Source organism: Orbicella franksi, chromosome 9, assembly GCF_964199315.1.
Source record: "Orbicella franksi chromosome 9, jaOrbFran1.1, whole genome shotgun sequence".
Taxonomy (NCBI): domain Eukaryota; kingdom Metazoa; phylum Cnidaria; class Anthozoa; order Scleractinia; family Merulinidae; genus Orbicella; species Orbicella franksi.
The window spans coordinates 10,764,675-10,789,247 of NC_138153.1; the positions used below are offsets into that span (position 1 = coordinate 10,764,675).

The window sequence follows — 24,573 nt, forward strand, 5'->3', positions numbered from 1 at the left end:
GGCCTATATATTTACTGTATAGAAAGAAGGTGATTGCTGCATTCGAACAAAATGGAAAAAAAAAAAAAAATCGTTGGGTCCCGGTACTCGTTTCCGAGAAAATAGATTCTTTATAATGGAGTAAGGGAAGGTACGTTTTTAATTGGGAGGGGGAGGGGGAGGGTCGGGGTATTTTAGGAATTTTTTGCCAAAAGTCGTGGCCCTCCCACTTCCCAGAATGAATTAATGCATGACCCTTCACAAATACCTACACAAAAACATCTGACCCTCCCCCCAGCTCCTCCAAGACAAAAATAACCGGAAGTGAAAATAACTAACCGGAAGTGTTACCCACATAACCGTCTGCACACAAAGCAGTTAATTGCGTGGCGTGTGATTGCATGGTGAAAACTTGAAAATGGGCAAGGATGTGCGAGGAATAGAAAGAGGGAAATGCGCTTGTGGTGAATGCGAGGATTTCATGAGGTCAGATGGAGCAACTTGTGGCTATTGTGGCTGTTTGCCGACTCGCCATTCTAAAAAGGATGCCCGCTACTCCTCTGACTCTGTTGGTGGCATATCGGGTGCGGGAACAAGTGAACCTGCAAGTCCAGAGAAGTGGAAAGATGAAAATTTGGGGTGGTTCCCGAACCCAAAGGGCGAATATACTGAATTCTCGAACAGTATTCTGCCAAAATTCTACCTGTCCTTTTGGACCACTTGCCCCTACAAGGAACGCTTTCGCCGCTGTTTCGTGACTGAAAGAAAGCGCCAGTGGGAAGTTCGCAAGGCTTTGAAAGCAATAAATCACAAGTTGGCTTTTGTGACTTCTGATAATCCAGCGGCTGCCGGGAGATTCATGGAGGAAAATTTTAGCACAAAACGCCATGACGCTACCGCGATTAAGAACAACGTTGATGATTGAGGAATGTTGAGGAAAGTGAACTAGTCAGTGGGAACAGTGAGGCTATTAGAAAGTTTTCAGATAAACACATTGTCCCCGAAAAAGCTTGTGGCTGAGTATGTTGAGCACCTTGCCCAGATAAAAATGCGCAAGGAGAAGAAGAAAGAGGAGACTGAAAGGGAGCGAATGGAACGGCTGAAACGGAAGTACAATGACATTGACTGGGTTGGACTGTACAACTCCGATAAGCTGTCGTCCTTGAGGGTGGACGAGCTATCCTTGTACTTTTCCCATCGCAAGATCACCTTCAAAGGGAAGAAAGCTGAAAAGGTCGCAATGATCAAAGCGCACATTGGCAGCTTGCTGTACGATTCAATGGCGTGTCAACAACCTCGGCAGCCCCCGCTAAGAAATGCACAGCAACAAGTGACCTCATCACTTTCCGAGGTTGAAACTGACCCGCAAAGTGATATAGTAGATCGAGTTGTCGGGTCAAGCCCGAGTAGTTTAAGTAACGAATCGTTACCGGAGACTGATTTTACACCAGAACCCCGCGCGGAAACATTACCACCGTCAAAATATGGACGAAAGCGGGCACGGGTCGAGAGAGACAATCATGTTAGCTGGGACAAGATAGTTTTTTGATATAATACTTCGACACCTGCAAACAATTTAGATTAATCTCGACTGGTAGCTTTGCTTGTATATACAATTTTTAGATTTTTATACACTTCGTGTGTTTCTTAAAAAGTAAGCGTCAACTAAGTGACATGGAGTAATCATTCCTTGCCAAAAAAACAAAACTGTGACCCTCCCCCGGTTGCGAATAAAACAGGTTTGACCCTCCTCATTTTGTAAAAAGTTTACTGATGACCCTCCCCTCCGAAGGCCGGGCCCACCCCCCCCCCCCCCCATTAAAAACGTACCTTCCCTAAAGGGCGAAAAAGGCGGCCGTTTTTTTCGCTCTCACTTCTGCTTCCGCAGTCTGGGTGCTAAATGCATGGTGGGTAAATTGTACTTATTGAGCATGCGTGGTACTAGCACGTGTTCATATGATGTCACGACGGGCTCACGAAAAGAAATTTTTCCTACGGAATCGGGGACTCTTGACAGTGTTTAACTCAGTTTTTACGGACGCATAACTAACTGATCAATGCAAACTACTCGAGAACTACCAGAGGAAACATCTGGTGAATTTACTTCTCAGTTTTAGGCGGTATAACGCGAATTACCACGACGAATTCGCAGTCAAACGTCAAGAACTCTTCGGTCCCAGCCAGACGTAAGCGAGCGGCTTGCGGGAAAATGGCCATAAAATGTATGCATTCAGACCATTCAACCGCCGAAGACCAGCACAAATACCAGAAGATTCAGGCCGAGGAAGCGCAAGGATGTAAAGACAATGAAGGTAAGCGACAGATTTACGAAATGTAGCCAACTTTGTGGTAATGTTTATTTATGATTTGTCGAAAACCGGGCTTAAGATCGTGAGCGGAAGTCCATACATTATCACAGTGATCGTGCAAATATCATTGTTATTCGTCCGCTTCATTTGACGATCCATCTTTTGTTTGATTAACTTTGTTAACAAAAATGTTAACCCTTGTACTGACTTGTAGGCAATGTCGATCAAATTAGAGGTTGTGTACTAGCCGGCATGTTCAGTTCACGTGCTATTAAAATTATTTTTTAAAAAGTTTTATCCCTACTTTAGGTTGTACATGTTCTTTGTTTAACTTAGACATTAAACTGAGCGTGATACATATGCAAGATGGATTTCTCTTCAGAGTCCTCACTGTGTACTGTTCTTAGTTACTCAGTTGTGATCAAAATTATGACTTGTTGTATAAGTCTTAAATATTGATCCATAATCTAGTTATGGTACGCATGTTCCACCTTGTTTATAAGTTTAATGCCTTGTTTAGACTTAAGCATTTTACCGATGTACTGGAGTTTAATCTCCTAGGTAAATATTTTGCGAATGTAAACGCCAACTGATACCATGGTAAAAGCTGTGTGAGACTATAGAAGATTAACCAAGGTAAAAGTTCGATTTACCCTATGATCAGGCATGGTTTAGGTCAGTAACCAAGGTCGAGATGACAGATATATCCGCTTGCAGTCACATAGTATTTCACATCCAGTGGTGTCCAGATGGCGTCAGTCTCATTCGATCACGATGAGAATTGTTTTTGCTCTATGACATCTACGTATGAGTCATGGCAAAAGCAAAGACATTAATCCTTCTTTGACAAATCCAAATGAACCACTCGGAATATATATTCAAACTTACCTTTAGCTCTAGGCATTCTGAAGTTCTCTTACCACCATTCTTCAACAAAATTTCTGTGTAAAAGGGTTTTGAACCAGAATTGGTTTCTTGTCTATAACCACGCAAGTCTAGCATGTCTTGTCCTCTGAAGAGCAATTTGAAGCAAAATTGATCACTTTCGCCTCCATTGACTTCCTGAGGTGCAACAAAAGTAAGTGATGCTGAAATCTTGAGTCCTAAATTTGCTGCTCAAGAACAAGAAACTAAAACATAGGGACTACAAGAGCCACAGCTTCTCTTTTGGATGCAGCCATTTTCTGCATGGATTTTGTACAATTTCTGTACAGTTTTACTAAGTTTTAGTCAGTAAACGCTTACCTCGCTAAACGCTTAAGTGTAAACACTGGGTAAGGTTATTTTTCTCTCTGATTACTCTTGTATATTTATCATGCCTATTTGGTGCAAGAATTTTTGGTCATGAAGCCATGCTTAATTTACAAGTGAATGCCTGAAAGATCACATATTTGAACTGCAGAGAAAGATATGAAGACATGATTGATCAGCACAGCTATACATACAACTTAAGCAGTCGTGAAATTAAAGCCTGAAAAAAAATTCAGGCTTGAAAGGGACTTGAACCCATGACCTCTGCGACACCAATGCAGTGCTGTACTCATCACATTGCAAGTTCGTAATTTACCCATACATGTACATGTACAGTAGATGGTGAAGAGTGCAAGGGAATATATGAAAGATCATATATTTTAACTATGGAGAAAGATATGTAGACGTGATTGATCATTGCAGTTATACACACAACTTAAGCAGTTGTCAAATTACTGCACAGTGGCTTCATGGTTAGTGCGCTCATCTCCGGATCGAGCAGTTCAGTGTTCCAGCCCTGGCCGGGGAAAATGTGTTGTGTTCTTGGGCAAGACACTTTACTCTCACTGTGCCTCTCCCCACCCAGGTGTATAAATGGGTACTGGCAAATTAAATGCTGGGGTTAACCAGTTCAGGAATCAAACAAAATTGAGCCAAAAAAATTTTTATTTGAGAGTTTGTGAGAGTTTGATTGCATTTGGCTTATACTCCATTTCCCAAAACCCAGTGAAACCCAATCAAACTTCATGGGAAGTTCTAAACTACAGTTATCACGCAAAATATACAAGATTTTTTGAAACTACCGGTATTTCTTTATGTGATGTAAGAACAACCGAGAATTAAGTGAAACCAACAGTAGAAACAGAAATACCTGATAAATTGAGGTAAAGCAAGACTTAACATTAATGGTGTTATTATGATCCAGATTAGTAATAGTAATTGGACTGAGTGGAGTACAATTCAAGGAAGGAATCAGGCAAACAATTTCAAAATCAGATGAGCTCAAGGCTGATTTGAAATTAGGAGCACAATTACTTCCTGAATTGTATGGCACTAAGGTCTAGTTACTAATTACTCATATCAAAAACAAAATTTTGAAATTAAAAAAAAGAACTTCTTTTGAGCAAGAAAGCGAGTAGTACTGTCCATCTCTAGGAAATGTCAAGAAGAAAGCCATTGAAGCGTGTAATTGATGTGCAAATGACGAAGGTATCCGATTACAAGTATTTAATTGCAACTTGTTCAAATTGGATACCCGTAATTGGACACCCACTTGATTGCGCGCCAATTATGTGACAAATGGGTGTGCATAGCACTAATTACGATTGAGAATTTTGTTATAGATGTGATCAAGCGAGTAAATGGTGATAACAATGTCTAATACTTTCTCCTAGACGAGAATACATTACAATACTATGTAAGACCCCTAGAAAAAGGAAACAATCACCAGAACAAACACATGTTTCCCAACCCTTGTTTCCTAATAATATATAACTCCCATTTTTAATCGATCATATTCCACCTTCAACCATCCAACTTATAAATCAACTCAATCAAAGTTTGATTGCATTTGATTGCTCCAATCTTTTTTTAAGAGTTCAGTTACATGTATGTTTGAGTGCCAAACCCAACTGGACCCAACTGCCCAATAATAAGGTTTCATTTTCTGAAATAATAATTACTATTTGACTTTTTTTTTCAGTATCGGCTAAGCCACTAGATGCACATAACCTGCTCCATTCGAAGCATGACTGGTTTGACAAGGTTGGTTGTTGGTGTTTGTCATACCTTTTTAGAGTTACTTCACCCTTGTAATGAAGAATACGTTTACACTGTACATGACACAAATTGATTACATACATGTACAGTACACAGGGACAAGGACAGAGCTTTCAAACCATATACTTAGCAATAAGATTATGAGCAAGAGATTTCTTTTACACATAGAAACCAGGAGCGATTATAACAATTATAATCGCTCTTGATTTCTATGGGCAACTATTAATGTTTTAGGGTGGTTTTCAATTGAATGTTGAAAGTAATCAAGCAATTACTTTGGTTTTGGTTTTGGTTTTACCACGGTGTGAGATCGGCTGAGCAGCTTAATTGGTAAGTTATTGGTTTGGTTTTGGTTTTACGACCCTCAATTGAAAACTGCTCTAGTATCAATAAATCTACTAGTCCTTGAAACCTTTATCTAAATCCTCTTTATGTGTACTAGAGACTTTGAAATAAAAAAAAAAGAAGCTCATCTGACATTTTGTTAACAGCCACACACTGTTAGCTACTCACTATCTACAACAGCAGAGATAGTGAGTATCTTAACCAATAAGAAAACAACACTTGTAATAGAATGCATTTTATTGAATGAATTTTATTTTTGCTTGGGGATGTATACTAATTGTCTTTATGACATCCACGCTCACTTTCAGCCAATGCAATTCTACGGTCCTTTTTATCTAAGAACTGCAGTTGCTGATCAAAGTTTTCTATTTTGTTCCTTTTAGGGAGACACCATTGTTATTCATTTGTATGTCAAAAATGTCAACCGACAGCTCCTCAGTGTAATCCTTTTTGAAGATGAACTTCAAGTTAAATTTGCTACAAGGTTTGATTCACTTTTTCTTGCTTTACAGATTGTAAGTGGCCTGTACGCATTGATTTTGTTGTTGCATTTGTGAATGTCATTCACTATTTTTCGGTAATATAAGTATGTGGAAATACATCTACATGAACATGCAATGCAAGTTTAAATTGCTGTGGTTGTTTCCCATGCCAGTGGAGGGACCCTATCATTCAAAGGTTGGGGTGCATTTCATACCTTTTAGGGTTTAAAAACACTATTTGGGTACCTCTTAAGTACGGTTTTCAATCTCAAAAGGTCCACAGTAGGAGCTTTTGCAGTACTTTTAAGGTACCTATTGAGCCAATACCTCTGAGGGGTGAAAAAAATTTCAAGCCACACCCACAAAACAGGAGGGTACCTCTTAGGTGTTCTTTTCAAAATTTTTGATGAGCACCCCTTTCCTTGTTATATGGAAGTCTCCCCAGGGGTTGTTTGCCAGTTTAAATAAAGTTAGTTAGCAAACACAGTAAACTAAGTCACACAATAATTATTTAGCTGGTACATGTAGCTGACATGAAGTCACAGAATGACAACTGGTTAAACTTCAATCATTATACTGGGTGTAGCATACGGTCAGTGAGTCAGTCTGCCTGTCTTTCTGACTGTCTGTCTGTCTATCGGTCCATCTGCCCCTCTGTTGATTAATCATTATAATGTGATTGATGCTGGTTTCTTTTTTTAGTAACAACTAAACTTATACATATATTGTTTGCATAGATGGTAGCAAATGTAGATTATGTACTATGCATGTACATTTGAAAACGAAGTACATATAGTTTTGCGTTGATAAGAAAAATCCTTCGTCTAGAAATGTAAACTGAGGCTAAAGATCTTGATCATATTGTTGAATTCAAATTTGACACCACACCCATGTACATGCAAATTTTAACCCAGTAATAACTTGTAATAAATTTGTTTTTATGTATCAGGTTTTGTAATCTATTATAATATTGTATACTGGTAGTTTCAAAAATTACCTTTTATTGTTAAATTGTCAAATTTATCTAATCATGCTGTGCTGTTGAATTGTGTTTAGTCACAAGGAGTTCTTAAAGATGTATCCTGGTACATCAGAAAATACTCTGTTTTCATGGAATCTAAAACTAAGGTTTGCAGAATTTTGAATGCATTTGTGGGATACTGAAATCATACATGTAGATCGAGTCAAGTACATTTACCGTTCACATGTTCCAAATCACCAATGCTGTGTCTGGTAAAGTAATTATATGGTCTTATAATCCATCAAATATTTTCGCTCTCACATGATTGATCTAAACACGTCACATGATTGAATATGCCCCAGCTAAAAGTGGAGAATATCCAAGTGATATTCCCCAATTTTTAAAATTGTTTGTGTTACAAAAACTATTTGAAGGATACAAAGAAGATATTCATCTTTGAACATTTTTCCTGTTCCTCAAAGCTCACAGTTTTCCTTGAGCTACAAGTGTATGCTCTCTGAAAACTATTCGCTTCCCGGAACAGGTAATGTCTGTGGGCAAATATCTGAGCATATTTTTGCATCAAATGGAGGCTATTGTTTTTATGTACTCACAATGTACAGTGTACTGTACAATCAGGAGTGAATTGAAACAGCTTTAAATTTTTCTTTAAATTAGAAATGAGCTCCCATGTAAACTGTAACTTGGTTCTTGGAGATTGAAGAGGTGTCTTAATTTTCTGCAATCACTATACATACTGTACAGTTACCAGTTACAGGGTGTTGCTTTAAATCTTAGCTACACTATGTATTCATAAACATGTGCATCTTGTATTTTATTTTGATGATCTTGTACCTTTGGTTTGCCAACAGGGGGAATGTAGACTTGGCAGAATCTAGCAGCCGGACAGCAAAAGCCTTTTTGGAGATATCATTAAAAAAGAAATCAACTGCCAGATGGGGTGGTTTAGAAAAACCGAAGAGGCCAGGTATGCAATGACCATTACTTATACAGCCTTGAGCCTTGAGTAAACAGAAGAGACAGTGCAATTGCCCAATGGTCGACTCTAATTTCATCAATAGACGATAAGAAAAAGCAGCAGCTCAATTGTGTTCATTTCTTGGCTTCAAAAACCCAGTTTGTTCAGTCACAGCTCACAGCTCATTGGACAAGTCCATATGAAGTCAGCCTGTCACTAATTGATTTACAGCCAACCACTTGGCAGTTTTTTCCCATTTTGACTCTGCATGGTATAGTGTTTTAGTTTATACATAAAAAATGGCAACCATAACTTGTGAAACCTCAAGCAAAATTAAATCTGCAAGTTGCTAGAGCAAATTTGTGCTTAGTATTGGAACAGTGCTCAACAACATTGCGAAGCTGAGCTCTAAAGAACATCTGGTTTGATTGCTATTTCCATGCATTGGTCTGTTCCTCCATAGAGCTTTTTTGGTGTTATCTGTTCAATTATTTTAGGGCATCTGACAGGATGCGGTGGTGCGGGTCTGCATAATTTGCCAACATCCATACATTGTATCCTCCGAATAATTAGAGTTTTTTTCCGCATAAAACAGAAAAAGTGTTATGTATTAGTGGTGAAGCAGCTGCTTACCATCTCCACAATTGAAAATTCTGAAGAGATTGATTATTTTGAAGTAGTTTATCTCCTAAAACAATGATAAAAACACGCCATTTTGTTTGTGACGAATCTTTAACTTCCATGTACTTCAGGCAAAGAGCCTGGAAACTAGTTTTTCATCGTCAGTTATGGATGTTCTAAGAACGCAATGTTCAACTAATTCTTTACCCAAAATTCCACTGGAAAACCTGTGTTAAATGACGAAATACCTGACAACAAATACTAGAAACAGATCAAGCATAATGTCAAAGTTGGCGGGCGTGATGTTTAATGAGTTTATTCTATTAAGAGCATAAATTGTGGGCAAGACTTTGAAGTGCCTGTTGTTCCACTGTTGCTTGGTACATTGGAAAGGCTTTATTACACACTGTATCAATTTTGTTAACTGTTGAAATTTCTGCATAATTGACGCATTTTTCTGCATTTTCCCCCGAAAATTTCTGCATAATTTGTGTTTTTTTTCCACACCCTGTCAGATGGCATGTTATTTTCATTTTGCACTAAATACAGGATGAGGTTATTGATTAACACTGATACTTTTTCTGGGTAATATTAGGTTGTAATGGAGAAAATTTATCAAGTGAAAGACCTTACAAGCAGCTATTTAATTCTACAACTCCACAATCAGAACAGATACTTTCCAATGGAGTTCACGAGACTTCTAATGACACAGATGACTCTAAGATTACTTTGTCAATGGAATCAAAAACTTCTAATTCCAAAGTTGAGGATGAAAGAATTGGTACCATACCTGAGGTAAAGCTTCCTCCAGATGTTGCTTCTACATCAACTGCCATGGAAAATTCAGGAGATGTCTGTGGATCTCCTGACATGGAAAAAGCGAACTTGCAGTTTACGACTGAATGTATACCACAAGATGTTGACAGTGGTGGTATCAATGAAACAAGTGATTTGGAATCTCCTCTAGAATCTAAACCAGAGACAACATTAAATGACACGAGAACTACATTTCATGAATCTGAAAATGGACATATAAATTTAGAAATTCCAATAGAGTCTGCAGGTGTGGAAAAGGATCCGGAGTATCAAGGAAAGCATGCTATGGCAACCTCCACTGCGGAGAGTCTAACCACGTCATTTAGCACTTTGTCTACTACTGTACAACCAAGTACATCTACTTCAACCTTGCCTTCGGTTTCTTCATTTGACTCATCTTCAGCATTGGGAAGCCAAACAGCAATTCCACTGCCTCCACCTATCCCACCACCACCTCCTCCGCACTCAGCGGTACGGGGATGTGGCGATGGCCAAATGAAGACGGGAGTGATGGGTGGAAGTAAAAGCAATGTCACTCACGTTCCATTCAGTGACGCCATCAAAGCTGCTGCATCTAAAGGTGCAGACATGGTTGGAAGTAGTTTTGATGATGAGGAAGATTCTGGTGAATGTGTCCATGTTGGTCTCACAGGCTTGGAGAATCTTGGAAACACCTGCTATCTGAACTCCATTATCCAGTGTTTGGCAAACACAAGACAGCTTAGAGACTTTTTTCTTGGTAAGTTTTAGCACTGACTACTGCCTAAGTGTGCTAATTGTGAGTTTTTCGAGAAGCCAGTTCCTTTTTGTGTGGTTGCTTTTTGCGCTTGCTATAAATGATTGCTCTACTTTGTACAGTGTAGTTTATAGTAGAATGAAAATGGCTGCATTTAGTTTTTGTACTGCTTGGGCCATGACTGCAGTCAGGCTAGCAGATTCTGTCCTTTGCTTGTCCGATGGCTAAGTGAAGTTTTTTGGAAAAATGTGTGATGAAATTTAATTTTCAGAAGCACTGTATATGAAAGATGAAATTTTGGGGGGCAAACGAGAATGGCTTAGGGGCTAGTAAATAGATACAAATTTATGGCTTGCCAGAAGGGCAAGCCTGGAAACACTCTGTGCATCCTACATGTACAGTGTAGACAACAACTTTCAGTACATGTAAGATAATTTGCAGTTAGGATAGCTAAGAACCTGAAAAAACTATTTAAGTTAATTTTCTCTCAACTCAATTACACCCGTTTTCACGTGCATAGGCGACATCTTTCGTCATGTTATGTGACCTGGCCTATGTCAAAAATGTAAGCAAAACCAACTTCTTTACAGTTGAACTTGAGCTTTAGTCATGAAAAATGGATTTATTTGACATCAGAACAAAGATAGGAGTGTCATAAAGTCATTCTGTAAGAGATAAATTGACTGTTTTGAATGTTTACATACATGTGCATCTTTTGGGTACTAAAAGCAGTAGCGGCCCAAATGCTACCGGTAGTCACTATTGAGAGCTGATTGACTACACTCAAATTGTTTGAATTATCCACAATCTTCTTCAGCCGTTTGAGGTCAATAATATCATTTACACGTATTTGTCATTGTCAGTTTCACCATGTTTACTTAGCCTGTCAAAAGATGGTTGAAAGATGCTGCCTATGCACATGACATTGAAAGTGGGTGTAATTTATGAATGTTACATCAATTGCGATCGTACACGTTAATTTTAATCATGTGCATTAAAACAGCTAATGATAGATTCAATTGTTGTACCATGATATGTAGACGGTGAATGTCTTAGAACATTAATTTTGTTACTTACATGTACATGTACCTGATAACTCTAACCTTGCCATGGGTTATTCTGAATATCACAATAACTCCTTTTGTGACCGTCACAAAAAAAAATTGCTTTCAGGTGATCAGTATCAAGATGACATCAACACAGAAAACCCACTGGGCACTGGAGGAAAGCTTGCTGTTATTTTTGCAAACTTAATGAGAAACCTGTGGACTGGAAAGGAGAGATCATTATCTCCATATAAACTGAAGGTGAGAATGCATGAGTTCAATTACTTTGTGATTTGCCAAACAGGCGAGAAAACTTTTGAATTTGTACTTTTTGATTTGAAACATTTGCTGCGAAGTGACAAATGCACAAAAATGTTGTAGAGAAAAGACAAACATTTTGAGCTGTAGTTACTACATTGTAAATGCACTTCTTGATTACATAAGGAATGCTTTATTTTGAATGAAATCAATTAATGTTAACTTTTGTCATTTGCATTGCAATGTAATCCAACATGAATGCAAGTCAATTTCGGGTAGAAAATACAAAAATGTCCAAAGTTGCTTCTCATGCATGTCAGGTTATATTTTAACACAATTGAGACACAAGAGTTAACCTGGAAAGGGCTATTGTCAAAGCATTCCTTAACTGTACGCGTAACGTGTCTGCATTAGAGTTATGGTATCAAACTGCTGACACATACAGTTGACATGCACTGTGCTACAGTTACTTCCTTCTTTTATGTTCGTTTACTTGAGTTTTTTATTATTAAATGTTTAGGGAATTGTTGGTGAAAAGGTCTGTCAGTTTAAAGGTTTTATGCAACAAGATGCACAAGAGTTTATGGCATTCTTATTGGATGGTCTGCATGAGGTGGGAATGTCTTAATTCTTTTTTTCTTCCAGGAGAAGTTTACAGTACACACATGTTTGTACATTCTGTACACATGTTTTAAAAACATCAATTTCTCAGATATACAATGTAGATGTTGGATTATGTAAAATGATGAAAAGTCGTTTCTGTTCTCATCTTAAAGGCTGACAAAGAGCCAAGTGGAAATGAAACACTCTTTTATATTTGGAAGACTCCAAAATCATTTTTAACTGTTTTGTTTTTACATAATATTTAGGACCTCAACAGAATCAAGGAAAAACCTTACGTCGAGGAGGTTGAAGGAGCAGGGAAACCTGACGCTGAAGTAGCTAACGAGGCATGGAGGAGATACAAGAGTAGGAATGACTCGGTGATAGTAGACTTGTTCCAGGGGCAGTTGAAATCCAAACTCACTTGCCCAGTGTGTAACAAGGTAAGCCAGAGTTGCTTAATCGACTAAAAATCAGGGTCTATGAACCCTAGCTAACAAGTTATACAGTATTTAAAGACAGCCTCTGAGATAGATTTTATGTGAATGCAGCATGATGTGAACTACATTGTAAGGACACAAGGACACTTGAGGAACGAAACAGGAAACTTTAATCAACTTCTACACTGCATAGGCGTACATGTAGATTTAAGGGATGATTGCCTTATTAAGCTCATGTGAAATGGTCAGGATACTTCTTATTTAAACTGCTGGTTCTCCTGATGCTGCCCCCCCCAACATACATAGTTGTATATAACATGTTAAAGGTTGCAGGTTGCAACTACAAGGTGTTTTCTTGACAGTGCTCATGTTTTCAGTTTGACAGTACCTAACATTTTAGGGTGTTTTAAGCAGTGGCAATTCAAAGGACAATATTTAGTAAATAAATGAATTAACATTTTACTCTAAAGTGAATAAGTGTGTCTTTTTGTATCAGAGCTTTGTTCAAACTACAATAAGAAAGGACAAATTTCAGTACTCCTGTTTATATAGATTATGATTTCAGTACAGTTTCCTGATCTAATATGGCTATTGTTTTCTCTCGTTTTCCTTTAGATTTCTATTAAATATGATCCTTTCATGAACCTGTCTGTTCCACTGCCCAAAGAACAGAAACTCTTGCCTGTGTATATTTTCTTCCGTGACTACAACAGAGTGCCCCTCAAGGTACATGTGTGTTCATAATCTACTTGTTAGTGCAGTGTACTCTTACTGATGTATAACATTGCAGACAGGTCTGTAATTCTACAGCCTTTGTTACAGTAAGATGGGACAATTTGCTTTTGGTTGGAATACAGTTGTATTGAGTAAGGTTGTCCTGCAAAAGCATACACAACAATGCTGAAAGGTTCTTATACTATGTGTTATTATACATTAAACTCACTATCTCTTTTCTGATTGGTCAAAAGCGTACAGTGAATTTTCGAAATCAGCGCCTGTAACGTCCTCTCTGCAGATTATACAAAAATCATGTCAAGGACACTCAAGGTCGCGGGTAATCATGTCAAGTTCGCGCGCTTCGTGTTGCTTGCCGTCAGTGAAGACGCAAATACATGACTTCCATTTTTTTCGTTCAATGTATAATAAGACAATTATTAGATTCGGTTTTGTGATATCCAGAATAATCAAGGTCGAGGTAGGGGTTATCAGCCGAAGCCGAAGTGACATGCAGGTGATTTGTACAATGTGGATGAATGTAGTGGCTTTATGTTCCCAGCGTTCGAGAAGAATTTTTCCCTTTCTTTTTCCGTTGGTTTTAGCAGTTTCAGTGGCGGATCTAGGGGAGGGGACGGGAGGGAGGCTGCCCCCCCTTATGTTGGGTGAAAAAAGAAGAAATGACTGAAGGAAGAAAAGCACCCCCCCCCCCCCCTCTTAGCTCAAAGTCTGGATCCGCCACTGAGTTTGACACAAGTTTTGGTGCCCGTATGAATCTCTAGCTTCTCGTATCATTCTTATGTAAAATAGATCTTAAGAATTTAGTGAAACAAGTGTACAGTCATGTACATGTAATTCGTGTAAACATTTTGCTGTTTGAACGGTTTTCAATTGAGCGTTAGGCAGTTACTTTGGTTTTGGTTTTGGTTTTACCACGGTTTGAGATTGGCTGTGTATTCTAATCGGTAAGTTATTGGTTTGGCTTTGGTTTTATGACACTCAATTGAATACTGCTCTATAATGATTATAGATTGGTGTGAAAGTAACTCAAGATGCAAACGTCGAGCAACTGATGGCTGCTGTGGAGAGAATTGCTGGAATTCAGTTCGAAAATGTAAGAGACTAGCCATTTTACTGCTGTTAACTAAGCTGTAGTTAGGTACCATGTTATAAATTTAACTTGTATATCAAAGGTAAAAGGGCTACTCCTGGGTGGCGACCAAAACGTTAGCAAAGAAACCATGTGTACTGAAGGTGTAAAGGAATGATAATAATGACGACGACGGCGACGACGATGATGATGATGATGATGATAATGACGATGACGATGATGATGATGATGATGACGATAATGATGATGACGATGACGATGATGACGACGATGACGATGATGATGATGACGATGACGATGGCGATGATGACGATGACGATTACAAAAAAAAGCATCGTTTTTGTTGTGTCAGAGATATCCTGAGTATTATACTGAACATTGCCATTTCAAAGTACTTAAATAATTGAGTACATTTTCTACATGTACATTGCCAAATTGCGTGAGATACAGTACATGCACCATTCCATGTTTTAACACAGTACATGTATTTTTGCATTGTTTCTCTCAGATGAGGGTGTATGAAGTGTTCCATGGCAAATTCCATCGAGCATTTGACCGAGGGTGCAGCCTGTCATCTGTGGCTCCAACAGACATCATGGTTGTGTAAGTATCGACTGAATACAGCAACATGTAGCAAGTGAAGTCAGATTTTCTTCACGTGTTAAGCTTCTTCCTGCACATGTACATGTTTTCTACCTATTTTACTTGATACTGTGCGTTTCCCTTGAGTAATAAAGTGGCGGTATTTTCCGCTCTTGTGGAGAAAGTCTCTTTTAGGTGATTCCACTGAATTGCATTTCATATGCTTCCAGCGCATGATTCCCACGTCTTTTTGAGTTTCGCTAATTCTGTTTCTGTGATTGCTTGTCCACAGTTATGAAGTGCTCAATCAAGAGGAGGCAGGTGAACAAGTCTATGAAGTACCAATCATACAGGTGTGATAACAGTAACGTTAATTGTTTGTAAAAGTGTCATAGCGATGGATATAAGAAAGCAAGTTTTTGAGAGGTAGTTGACTGCATGTATTTTGTACTATCACAAAGTGGTTTAATGGGGTTTAATGGCATTTCAACGACGCAAACTTTTTTGTTCTCGAAGAGTACAGAAAGATTTTTTTGGAGATATCTTACTTTAGCATTTGGCTGAAATCTTGCGGTTAAATCGTGCACTGATTATCGGATCTGAAGGTCTCAGTGATGTTGCTGCATACAGTGATAATGATTTGCAGACCGGCATGAAAACTTTCTTAACTTGATATAAGGTTTTTTTTTTTTTCGTGGTGAAAATTTGCGGTGAAAGTTTTCCTTGTAACCGAAATCCTACTCTTTTGGGATCGGACATGAGTGCAACATATTTTATCTAAGTATCAAGTATCCTACAGCATGCTGTCACGTGGATTGTTTAGCTAGTTTAATCAAGCGTTGGATTTTATTAACTGTAGAGAACAGTATGTCCACGTGTGCTTCCTGGTCACTGTGCTAGCTGTTACAAACGTCCTGCACCTGGTGAACTCCTCCGTAGATGCACACAGTGTTGGGGAATAGGATACTGTAACCAGTAAGTACAAAAACCGTACTGTGTCTTTGCGTTACTTTGTCTTTGCGTTACTGTGTCTTTGTGTTACTGTTGCTGTAACGAGTGTGTGTGTGTGTGTGCCAAATTTGGTGCTTTCTTCCAGTCGGTAATGATTTTTTTCCCTAAACCACCACACTAGACGTCTCGTTGCAAGTTTTATTTCTTTTCCGGAAAAGATCCTAGTAAATGGTTTGTCGCTCTGCGACATTATTTTTGTCCACCTCGTTTTGTCAAGCGACACGTACGCGTAGAGCGACTGTTCGGCTTGCAAACTACTGTCTGGGGTTTCTCATGTAGCGCCTTGTATACCGTGAGAAAAATGAGCGAGGCGCGCTCAATTTCCTCACGCTATGCGATCGCTTGGCTCTCCTCAAGGGAGAAGATCTCAAGGGAGGAAACCTCAGAGGCTGGTAGTCAGACAATTATTTTTCGTTTTCTCTCATTTATTTATTTATTTATTTATTTATTTGTTTGTTTGTTTGTTTGTTTATTTATTTATTTATTTGTTTGTTTATTTATTTATTTTTTCGTTTTCTATTTGCAGGGAATGCCAGAAGGGACACTGGGCGACTCACAAGAGAAGCTGTAAAAGAGTTCCTCAGCCCATCGGAATTCCTTTTGTGATCAGCGTTCCCGCCTCTAAGGCAACCTTCAAACAACTGCAAAAGATGGCTGAAGAGTATGCCAAGTAAGTTTAATCAACAGGCTTTCCTGAACTTTGGGGTCGATTATCTGTCGCTGTTTGGGAAGGAACAAGTTCAGACTCTAGAGTGTGACGGAATTGAGGCTCTTAGAATGTGTTACATACAATGTAGGGTAATGTACGTCATCCTTGTTGACAAGAAAGCGTGCTGGAGACGAAATGCTTGCAATGCTTGCGACGCTTGGGAGGGCTAATACTTTTAGGTCATTTCATCAGCATGTGTTATAGTGAACATTACTTTTCCTCTCGTTCTACCTGCTATTCATCCAGGTCCCGCTCGTCGCCCGCGCGCTTTTTCGATCGTCCCCACTGACCGAGAGCCTGGAACAGGCTAACAACACCTCGCCTTGCTGTACCTTAATAGAGAAGGGAGTTTCGAGTAATTTTTTCTTCTTTTTTTTTTCAGATATTCCGTAGTTGTAAAGCCTGGGGACAGCCCAAAGGAAAATTCTGCAAGCAAAGGTGAAACATCCTCTGAGGCAGAAAGCATGTCCTCTGGTGAGTCTCACCCATGGTGAAAGAAAACACAAGCCCAGCGTGAAAATACTGTATTGCAGTTCTATAGCCTAGCCGGTCTTTTTTGTGGCAAAACTGGAATTTTCTTGCCTTACATCTCAACCTCTTAGTTAGCGGTACATACAATTTCAAGTGAGTCCGCGTTATAATCTTAGATGTTACTGCATGTATGCAACAGAAAGTGTCCTGTCAGGCTCAAGCTTCAGATTATCGGTCACGGGTATTTCTCGCGCATGTCTTGTGTGTGTAGTCCTTGATTAATCCAGTTGTCTTTATCTTATCCTCAGGCGTCACTTGTGTAGTGGGTCCCAGTTTCCCCAAATTTTACATCAAACCTGTCACAGCTTATGGCGATGCTATCACTGGACAAGACGGGAATCGACTCTCAGAAGGTATTTCTCTTTTTAACTCGGTGAACTGTTCTTAAGAAGACGTCTTTTGCGTTGTTTTACCATTATCATAGCAAGGAAGATCTAAAGATTCCAACTGAAAACAATAATCTTTTTCTTTTTTTTTTTTTGTTGTGACAGACACCAAACCACTGGCGCTGGAAGGCAAGTTTTTGTCCATTGACTGGAGAAATCATCCTCGATCGCAAGAGTTTGTCGCCGTGGAGGAAAAAGATTTAGTATGTTTTGACAGCAGGCTCTATTTCCGATATTAAGATACTGATGGCATTAGAGAGGTTAAGCATGACGTTACGGCAAACGGCAAACTGCAAAAATTGCCTCCGATTTTGTTTTCTTTTCCTTTAATCCTAAAATCAATTCCACACAAGAATAGAAAAAAAAAAATTCCTATTGACAGGAAACACAGATAATCGCATTTAATTGTACACATGGCTAAAAACTCGACGGCAAAAAGTTTAATTTTTGCCGTTTGCCGTTTTCCGTAACGTCATGCTTGACCTCTCTATTAGCTAAGCTCTGCTTTAGACTTTTTATCCTATGTATTCTTCTCCTGCCATTGCTCAAGGATGCAAAATGTTGTAACGCGCGCGGAGCGTGAGGTCTCGCGGCAAATTTCAGACAACATGCGCAAGGCGAGCGGAGTCCCAGTCACAAGTCTACTTTGTGAGAGATATGAAGAAAAAACAACAACAACACCCATGACAGCGTGTGGTCTTGTTAGTGCAGTGAGTATTATCGTGAGAGATAAGTTGTCTTTATCGTCATGATCAAAAATGATGGAAGGAGGATGGAAACTGCACCTGACTGCTTTCACTTTCCAAACGCGTGACGTCGATATCATGTCAGGCAATCGCTGTTCCAGTCACACTGTTGAATTTTCCTATATTCTCGAGTAAACGCGGGATGTTGGAATCGATAATAGGTAAAGGTTAAGTCAGCACACGAACCAAGTGGCCCATCAGGCCGGAGCTTATGCCGGTTACTGTAGCATGAAGCGACTAGGAGTATTTCTACTCCCCCCTAGATGGGATGCTAGTTCACGCACAGGGTTACCCCCAGCAGTAAATTCACCAGTACACGTTTATACACCTGGGTGGAGACAGGCACTGTGAGAGTAAAGTGTCTTGCCCAAGAACACGACACAATATTAATGTCCCCGGCCAGGGCTCGAACCCGGACCTCTCATTCCAGAGTCGAGCGCACTAAACATAAGGTCACTGCTCCTTCCGGTTCGATAATGTCTATTATCCATTAACCTTGCTTATTTGTCTTGCAGGAGTGCGAAGAACATCCCTCTTACAAATCTGGAACGGTTACAGGTGAATATTGGCCTGGATTCGTGATGACTATTGACGTTTTTATTATTTTTTTTTCTTGCATACATAACAGTATGCTCTGATGTACATGAGTGGCTCACCTGTCTTCTGTTCAATCTCTAGAGTCATACAGTTGTTCATTAAAAGAGTGCTTAGAGCTGTTCACTGAACCCGAGACATTGAGTGAGAATGATGCTTGGTAAGCTCTCTTGGTTCTTGATCAAACTTTGCTGTTCAGCTAATAATTTCATGACGATGAGGTTTAACAGCACGTGGTATGCAACCATATTTTTGTTTTGTCCTATCAAAATCTGATGATGACTTAGTCCGACCCTACCATTTAGATAGACTGTAAGGAACAAGTCAAGCGAGCTTGCCTGTGGTATGGGAATTCTTTTCCTTGTGCTCGTGATTTATGGTTTTGCCTCTGACTTGTAGGTACTGTCCCGAGTGCAAGGCTCATCGCGAGGCTACCAAGAAGTTGTCAGTATGGCGTCTACCGGAAATCCTGATTATTCATCTCAAGAGATTCTCATTTAGGAACATCCTGTTTAAAGACAAGATTACCAAACTCGTTGATTTTCCGTTAAGGTGAGTATCCTGTATTGTTAGGCGATAGAATTTTGCTCCTTTGGTGGTTTGTGTGACGTTCAATTTGATTACTCGGTTTTGAGTAGCGCCATGAAGGGCGTAATTAAGATGGCCGCCATGTTTGTTTTTAGATTATAATGCAAATTGAGCACGTGATTTCTGAGCGGGGTTCGACAAATTTGAACTGGTTTCCTTTCTTTCTGATAATGTTTTCGTTGCCATCTTGTAAAAGAAGATATTCTAAGTTTTGGGCAATGTCGGTGCTTTTATACAAAAAAAACAACAACAAACCTGAAAAAACTAAACAAACATGCAAACGCCTTACGAGTTGTCTTGTTTGCCCCTGTCAAGTGGTGTTTTGTGAATAGGGCGTGTTGGACTTTTCACTCAATGGATGTAATGAATTGTATCATCTGACTTTTTCACCTTTTTGTTAGGGGCCTAGACATGTCTCGCTTCACTCCGGGTAAAGATGACAAAGAGGGATCCTTGTACGATTTGTTTGCTGTGGCTAATCACAGTGGCACTGTCAACTTCGGTCATTATACCGCATTTGGCAGACTAGCGGAGGCAGACCAAACTATTGACCAACTAAAACAAGATGGCCTTGGTATGTATAACGACTATAACTCATTGCCGTTGTTTGTCTTTGTTTTGTATTGATGTTCAGAAAATAGACCAAATAAAATACGCGCGCTGATTGGTTTAAAATCGTGTTTCTATAACCCGACAGAAACACAGAACTAGCATGAGCTGTTGACGAAATGATGGCGCGAGCAAAGGAAATTTACACTTTGATGATTAAAGTAAACAAGTTGTTTTCTTTTTTTTCGTCGCGGTGTTTTCTAAAAGAAATAGAAAACATGTTCAGCATGTTTCTATCGAGTTTAAGTGCAAATCTACTAGCGTTCTATCACGAATGCTGTTCTCTGATTGGCTTCGCTACTCAATATTTATTCTGTGGTAGATAGTGAATGGCGTAGCAGTGTGCGCTTGTTAACAAAATGACGGCCGCTTCTTGGCATTTTCGAAGTGTCTGTGAAGAGGATTTAGATAACGTTTTGGACGATTAGTAGATTTATACTAAAACAATTACATTCGCTCTCGATTTCTATGCGTTATAGTTGACTCGGGCTGCGCCCTCGTCAGCTATCACGCGATGGAAATCTCGAGCTCATAATCTAATTGCTGAGTAGAAACACTCGTGGAACTGAGTTTGGGAGAACTCGAAAAAGTTGTGGAAACACTCGCCTGTCGGCTCGTGTTACCACAGCATTTCTCGGTCTCCCAAACTTCCACTCGTATTTCTGTTTAACAAATAGAGTCCATTTTGCCTTGCGTCTGTTCAGTAATAGATTACAGGTGACGTCAAAATGCGCCCTCGTCAGCTATCACGCGATGGAAATCTCGAGCTCATAATCTAATTGCTCAGTAGAAACACTCGTGGAACTGAGTTTGGGAGAACTCGAAAAAGTTGTGGAAACACTCGCCTGTCGGCTCGTGTTACCACAGCATTTCTCGGTCTCCCAAACTTCCACTCGTATTTCTGTTTAACAAATAGAGTCCATTTTGCCTTGCGTCTGTTCAGTAATAGATTACAGGTGACGTCAAAATGTGGTAAGAAGTAAAAAACTGGCACACGAGGCGGTAGCCAAGTGTGTCACTGATGTTCTTACCACATTTTGACGTTTTCTGTGATCTATTACTGAACAGACGCACGGCAACATTGAATCTATTTGTTTTATATAATAAGGGAAAAAACTATACAAAAAAGCTTGGTTATGTCAAAATCTTTCAACATAACAACGAAACCCGGGCCCTTGCCCACTTTGACAAACACGAAAATAGCAATTTGACGTAATCTGTTGTCTATACAATCGAAGCAAATTCATTGGTTGCTATGCGCAGTAAAGACTTGTGACTGGTCCAGGAAAATCACGTCATTGTCAAACTTGAATCGAAAGTCGCTTCTTTTAGAATAGAAAACTTACAGGGAAAGCAGAATCGAACTACGAAAGTTACAAATCTTAAATATCTTTTTCAACATCAAAAATAGGACCCGGATAGTAGAAAGCACTTGCTCGATTTCATGTTTTTCCCATCCGTCGCTAATGACTTGCTACATCTTTAACCCACAGGATGGCGTTACTTTGACGACAGGCATGTCACGGAGACCTCGGAGGAGCGCATTGTGTCAAAATACGCTTATGTATTGTTCTACAAGAGGCGGCCGGGAGTAACTGGCTTGGTGAAACAACCAGCCGCTCAAGAACTAACTCAACAACCTGTAGAAACAAGAAAACCAAGCCTCGAGGATGTGGACGAGAATGAATTAGATTGAAATATAACGTAATTGTATATTGTGTAAATACTTCGCATTGAACTTGAATAGTGCTATAAATATTTTGCTGGTTACGTAGTATAGAGGCAGGAATAGGCCATTTTCCGAGTTACCATTTTGCCTGTTTTTCTATACGACACCGTGCAAAATATCGTACTAAAAATGGGTTTGATATCCATGAAAATGAACATGCAGGTGAAACAGATTTTCATATGCATGAAATCGCAGTAAGACTCGTTTTGGCGCAGAGGCAAAGGGAAACAGGGAAATGGCCCATGTCATGGGCAACCTCAAGACTCTTCACATTTCTACCAATCAGGAGGTTAGTTGGTAACTTAGATTCGATAACCAGCCGTATAGTTCTAGAAAATGAGTACGTGCTTCCCTTTCCAAACTACACCTTATTCTGAGGAAGAAAAAGAGACAGGACTCGAGAGAGCCTGGGATGACTACCCTCTGGTGATACGTTTCAGCAGTTGAGAAGTGAATAGGCTTTTTTCGAGTTGCCTTTTGCCTCTGTGTCAAAACGAGTCTTGGTGTGAAACTATTCATATGAAAATGTGTTTCCCCTACAGGTTCATTTTCATATGAAAGGTTTTGCACGGGGACTCGTTTTGAAACCGAGGCACAAGGTAACTCGGAAATGGCCTATTGTGCACGCGAAAACCTCGTGAGGTTGTTTCTAGATGAATGTCTGATTGGCTGAGAAAAAAGCTGTTGCGCTTTGAATTGTTTATACGAAAATATCCATCAACCTACTGATCTAACTTAGTGAAAGCACAGGAAAAGTAACCCGGCTGGTTTATTTGCATTCTGATTGGTCGAGAGAAAAGCTGCCTTATAAGGTGTGTGTTTTTTAAGCGAACAATAGAAGTAGGACGCCCACTTTTTTTTAAGGAGATACTACTTTTTTTCGCTGTTTATGTTTCGGTTTTCACAGCTAGGAGTTGTATTGTAGGCAGCAGTTGCATTGCAGCTTTCGAGAATTTTTAATTTAAGGGAAGATTGTTTAATGCATTTGGCCTTGTTTGATGAATGCCTTAAGCTTCAACAGTTCAATTTATAGCTTAGTTATTAATTTTGTTTCAATATAAAGATGAGACCTCTTTTAAAAAATATTATAGGCAACCATACTTCTTTTTTTACCTGGTGAATAAGAAAAATTCCTTGGGTTGTTGGTAGTAATTTTTGGATTTCCCATCTTCTTGTAACTGTAAACAGTTGTTTAATATCTCTGACTTGAAGACTGAATCTTGACCTTTTTCTGATCAGCTTTTTGCTGACAATCCATTTCAGACTTGAAAAGACTAGGCCTCCTTTACATTAATGACTAATTTAAATCTGGAACATCAAGTTCTTTCAAAATTTCAATTTTAATTTCTTTCAATGTCGATCAATTTCTCGTTTGTCTAGTTTGGAGTCTCTTTTTTCTGGGAGTTGCGATCTCCTTAGAACTACTAGAAGGCGCTAAATTAGAGATATTTAAACTAAGAACACCTAAACGAAACATGATAGAAAATCAGTAAAAGTTCGTAACATTTATAGTTTAAGGTTAGAGTCTAGGGGATTGTGTTTGTTGTTTATTTATTTATTTTTTATTTTTTGGTTTCTGGTTTTCTTTTTCTTTTTTTTCTTCTCTACTTTCTTGGCATCTCTACCTGCTAGTATTTCACGTCCATTATAGGTGAATCATTCTCTAATATCAATGTCCTTTTTTATTTGCGTTTATCCTTAAAAATTCACCCGACAACAAATAAAACGGGCAGTATAGTGACGCCGCGTTTCGATACGTTCCAGTGAAAAGTGGTAGAAACCTGCAACTACTTCAAAATTACGACATCCACGAATGTTTACATGTCCCCGATATGTAACACATTAAAATGAGGGGCAAAAATTCTGGCAAGGTGCCACTGAAACCAGAATTCTTTTCTTATTTTCTCTTGGTCAAACCGAACTTCCTGTGTATATTTTTAACTAGCTTTATTGGGAATTTATGTGACTAAAATGATTGGATATATGAAAAGGATGTTAATAAAAATAGAGCGTTCCTCTGAAGCACATGAGCTACAAACTGTGACTTCATGGCTCCAAAAGGTCTAAAACACCACGCCAAAACAAAAACAAAAAAAAAGCAACAACAACAACAACAACAACAAAAACCGAAAAATATAGAGCAGAGCTCACGCAAGGAAAGATAATAGCTAGTGGAGGATACGAAGAGTTAGCCTGGAGGCGTAAACGGGCCGGGGAGTGGAGTGGGTGGAGGCAAAAAAACGCTTTGCTTCCCCCCGCTCCCCCCCCCCCCCTTCCCCGGTTTAACGCCTGTCACGCAGAGTGCGAAGACTCGTTCGTTTGAATTGTCTATTTACGTCTCCTTTGGAGGAAAACACGCCCATGCCAGGGTGAAATTTCATCAATACCCCTTTCACAAATTTAGTCATAGGTGTATTCCTGGGCCAGCTTAGCAGACATATCCCAACAAGAACTATGAAAAGCGCACCAAAAGTGATAAAGTTTGCGTTCAAACGGGGCTATACGGCGAATGTGGGAATAATCGAGTAAGGATTAAGGGTTTCAAAACAAATCACCGATGGCGCACTCTTTTTCTACTGAAGTGAGAATTATCATATCTTGCTGTGAACAAGGTATGTTTGTTTGCTTGTTTGTTTGTTTGCTTGTTTTTTGTTTTTT

General features: G+C 39.3%; 1 protein-coding gene across 2 annotated transcripts; it reads left to right on the forward strand.

The window, feature by feature from the left end:
* Positions 1–1,950: 1,950 nt before the first annotated feature.
* LOC145498350 (ubiquitin carboxyl-terminal hydrolase 19-like) lies at positions 1,951–23,937 on the forward strand. Of its 2 annotated transcripts, none has more exons than XM_081478272.1 (23): positions 1,951–2,291; positions 5,242–5,303; positions 6,047–6,147; positions 7,202–7,273; positions 7,979–8,094; positions 9,302–10,261; positions 11,432–11,565; positions 12,083–12,175; positions 12,432–12,608; positions 13,221–13,331; positions 14,350–14,433; positions 14,939–15,033; positions 15,305–15,365; positions 15,872–15,987; positions 16,550–16,693; positions 17,115–17,206; positions 17,512–17,616; positions 17,755–17,852; positions 18,911–18,953; positions 19,074–19,149; positions 19,389–19,541; positions 19,979–20,151; positions 21,680–23,937. In XM_081478272.1, exons 1-23 carry the CDS (start codon positions 2,189–2,191, stop codon positions 21,880–21,882), a joined length of 3,372 nt encoding a protein of 1,123 aa, XP_081334398.1. In that variant the 5' UTR covers positions 1,951–2,188; the 3' UTR covers positions 21,883–23,937. The 2 variants fall into 2 exon arrangements, with proteins under 2 accessions (XP_081334398.1, XP_081334399.1); XM_081478273.1 differs by having other exon boundaries at positions 21,702–21,862.
* Positions 23,938–24,573: the final 636 nt, after the last annotated feature.